Below are 6112 nucleotides of genomic sequence, written 5' to 3'. Positions count from 1 at the left end.
CTATTTTTTTTATTTCACTAGAAAAAAATCCGTTGAAGAAGAAAGAAAGGGAAACGAGGACAACGTCCAAGCCTTCCAGTAAGATGTGGTTGACCCCAAAAAGAAAAAAAAGAAAAAATTATCATCAATAGTATGTATTTGGTTGCGTCATAAAAAAAAATACCCCTCAGTTCCAGGTGAACAGGAGACATAACATTCCGGAAGTACGGTTCGTATAAAAGCTGCTCCAGTGAGCGAGTTTGAACAATCACAGCTTCATAGCGACTCCGGCGCGTAACAAGGGAGTTAGAAAGAGAGAAAGAGAGAGAGAGAGAGAGGAAAAAGAAGAAGAAGAAGCAGAAGCAGTAGCAGCACCGTTTGGAGTATGAACACATTCACAGTCTCAGTTTTCCTGCTGGCTCTGGGCTTTCTTGTCTGCGAAGGAAGTAAGTATAAAGAAGAGAACATTATATGTAATAGTTTCACCAGATGCTGGGGATCATAGGAGTTTTAACTTGAACTTTAAAACGTTAGAAAAGTTATATTATTTCTTTGGAAAAGTTGAATTTATTATTTATCATAAAGTAGTAATATTTCAGATGCCTTTGGAGTAGTTGTAGTAGTAGTAGTAGAAAACCAAAGACTGTTTCATGTGAATACCAAGGCAAATGGCACAGCTTATCAGTGTGTTAGAATTACTTTTGTGTAAGAATTACTGTTGGGTTTTTTAGATTTTAATGATACTTTTGAGCCATTTCTAAAATATTTTTGCAGGGAAAGAAGGGAATTTGTTGTAACCGCCTAACATTATCTGTGACAGGTAATCCATGTTGCTCAGAGCCATGCCAGAACAGGGGCGTTTGCACTGCACTGGGATCAGACAAGTATGAATGTGACTGCACACGCACAGGATTTTATGGACAAAACTGCACAACACGTAAGTGTCGATAATGCAAAAAATGGTCTAATCTAAAATTAAGATGCATTGAATGAAATGTATTGTGTTTATTGTTTTTTTCCTATTTTGTTTTATATGTAATGTGCAATTAGATTTCAGCTCTAACAGAAATTGATCTCAATATAGTTTTGTGATTAAACTATTTCTCATGGCACTTTTTTCAGTAAACTGACTAAAATTCTCTTGGTTATTACAGCGGAGTTCCTCACCTGGATCAAAGTGTCCCTGAAACCATCTCCAAACACTGTTCACTACCTTCTCACTCATTTCAAGGGCTTCTGGAACATCATCAATAACATCTCATTTCTCAGAGACTTCATCATGAGATACGTGCTGACATGTAAGTGTTTCTAGCTGATGGAAGATATAGATGTTGGATTAAAGACATATTTATAACACATTCAAGAAGCAGCTGTGGTGTTTCAACTAAGTTTTTTTCTCCCTTTTCAGCTCGATCCCACTTGATTGATAGTCCTCCAACTTACAATGCAGATTATGGTTACAAAAGCTGGGAAGCCTATTCTAACCTTTCTTACTACACGCGCACCCTCCCCCCTGTGCCACAGGATTGCCCAACCCCCATGGGAGTTTCAGGTAAGATTTCTCTTTGCGTTTGGAAAACCAGTTTTCTCAGATTCTTTAATAAAGAGCAGGAACAGCTCAGTCCTATTACATCACAGGAATTATTCCTTCACCTGGATTAGCAGGGTGGAAATGTGCTGAGGGCAAACGACAAAACATGCACCAGCAGGCCAACACTAATGAAATGCAGCCACTTTTTAATTCAATAGTTATTTAGTGTGCCTCGGGAATGTACATTGTAGCTTTTCCTTCCAGTAAATTCTCCCATTTCAATCACTCTGTGTGTTTTGATTTTGTGTTATAGTGCAGTGTACTAAATGTTATGCTCTTCATTGTGACTCTAGGTAAAAAGGAGCTACCTGATGTCAAAGTTTTGGCTGAGAAGCTCCTGATGAGGAAACAGTTCATCCCAGACCCACAGGGAACAAGTCTAATGTTTGCATTCTTTGCACAGCACTTCACCCACCAGTTCTTCAAATCTGATCTTAAGAAAGGTCCTGCTTTCACCCAAGCTAAAGGTCATGGGGTAAGTACAGCAGAGTTTAAGGAAAATTAGGAAAAAGAGACCACACTTGTAAATGATTAATTCAGTGAAAATTTGACATATATTAATGGTGTTGCTTATTTTCAGGTGGACCTCAGCCACATTTATGGAGACACACTGGAAAGGCAACACAAGCTTAGACTCTTCAAGGATGGCAAGCTCAAGTATCAGGTAAGAGAAAAGACAGACATAGCTTTGGACAGCCACATTCTTCAGACCACACACATGTCTTAACAGTTGCTTCCTCCTGTGTAACTGCAGATTGTGGATGAAGAGGTTTACCCCCCAACCGTAGAGGAAGTCGGTGTTGAAATGTACTACCCTCCTCATGTCCCAGAGTCTCAGCGCTTCGCCGTTGGCCATGAGGCGTTCGGCCTGGTCCCTGGTCTGTTAATGTATGCAACCATTTGGCTGCGGGAACACAACCGGGTGTGCGATGTGTTAAAGGAGGTGCATCCCGACTGGGATGACGAAAGGCTTTTCCAGACCACGCGGCTGGTGCTTATTGGTGAGTTTAAGTAATAACTTGGCAGTTGCACAAAAGTTTTAACAAAAGTGTCTGTATTGTGGTCAGAAAAGAAAATCATCATAATAATATTATGAAATTTAGTTACCACAGCAATAGAGGAAGTTGTAGTTTCTGTACTGGTAATAACATAACAAACAAAATTCAGGCTCAAGATGATACAAAGAAGCATTTCATTTTCATTCCCTGAATATGAAAAAAATGGGGTGAAACCCCACACAGCGATGTTGAAACGTCCATTTTTATTAATGGACGGAGACTTTAAATGATGTCTGCGTCATGTGAAATGTTGTATCATTTGTCTCATAGGTGAGACCATCAAGATTGTGATCGAAGACTATGTGCAGCACCTGAGCGGCTATCACTTCAAACTCAAGTTTGATCCCGAGCTCCTCTTCAACCAGCGTTTCCAGTACCAGAACCGCATCGCATCAGAGTTCAACACCCTGTATCACTGGCACCCGCTGATGCCTGACACGTTCCACATTGAGGAAAAAGACTACAACTACAAACAATTTGTCTTCAACACCTCTCTCTTAACTACTCATGGCATCAACAACCTGGTGGAGTCGTTCACTAATCAGATTGCAGGACGGGTAAGAACTCTTTAATGCTCTGGTAGCAGCATTTAGACTGATATCATAACAGTATGTTTAAAGCGGTGTAGCAGATTTTAATCCTTTATTTCATGTTGTTGTTTTTTAGGTTGCTGGTGGCAGAAATGTCCCTGTATCTATCTTGTACGTGGCCATGAAGTCAATAGAGCATAGCAGAGAAATGCGTTACCAGTCTCTGAATGCCTACAGGAAACGATTTTCCATGATGCCTTACAGCTCTTTCGAAGACATGACAGGTGAGATAAAGTGAAGAATGCTAACAAAACATAATGCTAGTACTGTAAAAGGAAAAAAAAAGGCATCAGAAGGTTGATGGTCATTATCGGCACGAAGTGAAAAGAAATCAAGTTTTCTTAAAGAATATAGCCAAACAACAGAGATCATAAGATCAAAGCTTTATGATCAGTCTTCATGATTATTAAAGAGAATTGACGACAGTATTAGTCTGGAGTAGGTTTGGCGTTTAGGAATTTATTTCCGTGACTCTAAAACACAGATGTTCATTTTATCTTAAGATAGTGTACGCAGATTGTCATCACAGAGAGCCAGACATAAACAGATGAGTAAGGCCTCCTTCTCCAGAGGCGAATATTTATATTCCACAAGAAAAGAGGAGTTAATGTTGGTTTAAATCTGACGGTGATTTATAAGTGAAGAAAAATCTTAGTGTGTGTATGTCTGTAAGAGGAAAAAAGAAGCAACATTTTTATCTGACGTACTGGACTAAAGTCAAATCACAGAGGTCATGTTTAGCTTCGGGCTTTGCAGTTGCTGAGCCAGTAAGAACTCGATCTAAAACAGTTTCCTTATTTGTGTTACTCAGGAGAGAAAGAAATGGCTGCAATACTGGAGGAGATGTACGGACATATTGATGCTGTGGAGCTCTACCCAGGCCTGCTAGTGGAGAAACCCAGACCCAATGGCATCTTTGGGGAGACCATGGTGGAGATGGGAGCCCCTTTCTCCCTCAAGGGCTTAATGGGAAACCCCATCTGCTCCCCAGAGTACTGGAAGCCCAGCACCTTCGGAGGCAGTGTGGGCTTTGACATTATCAACACAGCATCTCTGCAGAAGCTCATCTGCAACAATGTGCGGGGCCCCTGTCCCATGGCCTCGTTTAATGTACCTAATGTTAAAGACACAGGGTCCATGATTATTAACTCGAGTACGTCCCACTCACGTCCCAGCGACATTAACCCCACTGTTATTTTGAAAGAAAGGAGTACTGAGCTGTAATTTTATTATTTGGTCATGTTTAATATATGTATGTATTTATTTATTTATTTTTATTTATTGATTGTTTTATTTATAAAAGGAGAAAGTTTAATAGTTACATTTTATACAGAACTTATTTTTTGCTAGTTGACCTTGTTATGACCTCAGATACATTATCTGAATACTTGAAGGTTATATATACCAGTTAGACAACATAATTAAGTGTAGACTATTAATGTGTCTTACTTTTAACTGCTGCTTTTATTTATGTCTCTGCACTTGTATGGATGTCTTTGTACTGCTTACCGTAGCATACAGTAGTGGTACTTTTCACAAATCATGAATCAAAACATTCTTACCACAGTATTTTTTTCACTGAATATTTATATTTATTTTTTTTTATTCAGTATTTGTACCTTTTGAGTAATGAAAGGATATTAATAAGATGTAATGTAATTCTTTAATGTATTTCTAAATAATTATTCTTGTTTAAATTGTTTTTTAAATGGATTGGTTTGGGGTTAAAATGACATTTTTATGACATTCTTGTTGTTACTAATTGTGTTTTTAATGCGCAACTTGCAAAAATGACACTAATAAATATTACAAAGAAACGGAACAGTTTTCTCAATTATTAATTTGTTAATGACATACACTGATGTACTCAGCAGATAAGCTTTTCATTTTAAAGAAAATGTAACTGAAGTTCTGGGTAAAGCAGTTTAGAAGGTATCACTGGTCAACTGAATGCAGATTTAAAAAGTTATTTTTAATAATAATATTAGGTTACAGATATGACAACAGGCAAATTTGAAAATTTTTAAAGGTTTATGCTTGATTACAAAGTATCCGTGCAGAGTGTGGTGGAGCGTAGAAGATGTTAGAAGAGCATAGTGGTGCAGGGAGAAGGAGATGAGTGGAGCAGAGTGTAATGATTTTGATTCTCATGCTAGCGCTACCTGCACATTACATCTGTATGAACAAACATAAAGGTGAACAGGTTTTCTGACATTCACTAAAACACTGCTGTTAAGAATTCACACAGCTTGATTAATCTGCCATATTCCACTGTAGTTAATGTGATACAATAATATAAAGTTGAATTATCCATTGTTCTTTTTCTAACATTCGCTCAGTGCCTCACTATGGGACTCGCCTTGGCGTGACCAACTACGGTAACTCCAATGACACGACATCAGTCAGTGGCAGACAGATCGAGCCATGCTTTGGGCTCCACTCTCCTCTTCTTATCACAGCTGCCCCTAACTCATTCTCGATTTCTTCCCATGGGCTATTGTAAGCTCCCTCAGCGGGTTCTGGGCAGCTGTAACCTACTTAACAGTTAACCGTAAAAGTGTGTGTCGCTGAATGCAGTTTTTTCTGGCTTCAGCCTGGAACACGCTGGGTAAGTCCTTCGCGAGAAGAACTTAGGGTTACACTTTTGTCGGGGAACGGTGTCCACGTCAGGCCGAGTTGTTCCTGTAGATATCTTGTATATACTTACCAGTGTAGCGTACAAGTGTAACTAGGGCTAATGTGTCACAACAAGCCAACAACTCTTGCTAGCAATAGTCTGTTAGCTTATTCTCCCAAATTAAAGTTTAGGCAGTGTGGTTAACGCAGTACTGGAAGTACAGGGTCCAGCTTAAAGTTTGTCTTCAGACCACGACTGCATGTATGGTTCAGGAGCT

The 6112-nt window shown here is 39.1% G+C and overlaps 1 protein-coding gene across 1 annotated transcript; it reads left to right on the top strand.

The window, feature by feature from the left end:
* The first annotated feature begins 238 nt into the window (after window positions 1–238).
* Window positions 239–5037, top strand: ptgs2b (prostaglandin-endoperoxide synthase 2b). Its single transcript, XM_067512948.1, has 10 exons — window positions 239–425; window positions 800–916; window positions 1134–1277; window positions 1388–1531; window positions 1864–2045; window positions 2151–2234; window positions 2325–2571; window positions 2899–3185; window positions 3295–3442; window positions 4030–5037. The coding sequence occupies exons 1-10, from the start codon at window positions 365–367 to the stop codon at window positions 4440–4442; spliced, it is 1827 nt and encodes a 608-aa protein (XP_067369049.1). The 5' UTR covers window positions 239–364; the 3' UTR covers window positions 4443–5037.
* Window positions 5038–6112: the final 1075 nt, after the last annotated feature.

Source organism: Channa argus, chromosome 8, assembly GCF_033026475.1.
Source record: "Channa argus isolate prfri chromosome 8, Channa argus male v1.0, whole genome shotgun sequence".
Lineage (NCBI taxonomy): Eukaryota > Metazoa > Chordata > Actinopteri > Anabantiformes > Channidae > Channa > Channa argus.
Note: the sequence above shows the minus strand (reverse complement) of the source record. Positions and strands in the feature narration are given on the sequence as shown.

Excerpts from the sequence above, each read along its gene's own strand:
- ptgs2b (XM_067512948.1), top strand. The coding sequence starts at position 365 with ATGAACACATTCACAGTCTCAGTTTTCCTGCTGGCTCTGGGCTTTCTT. Across the intron at positions 917-1,133 it reads TGGACAAAACTGCACAACAC|CGGAGTTCCTCACCTGGATC; the intron begins GTAAGTGTCGAT and ends TGGTTATTACAG. Across the intron at positions 1,278-1,387 it reads CATGAGATACGTGCTGACAT|CTCGATCCCACTTGATTGAT; the intron begins GTAAGTGTTTCT and ends CTCCCTTTTCAG.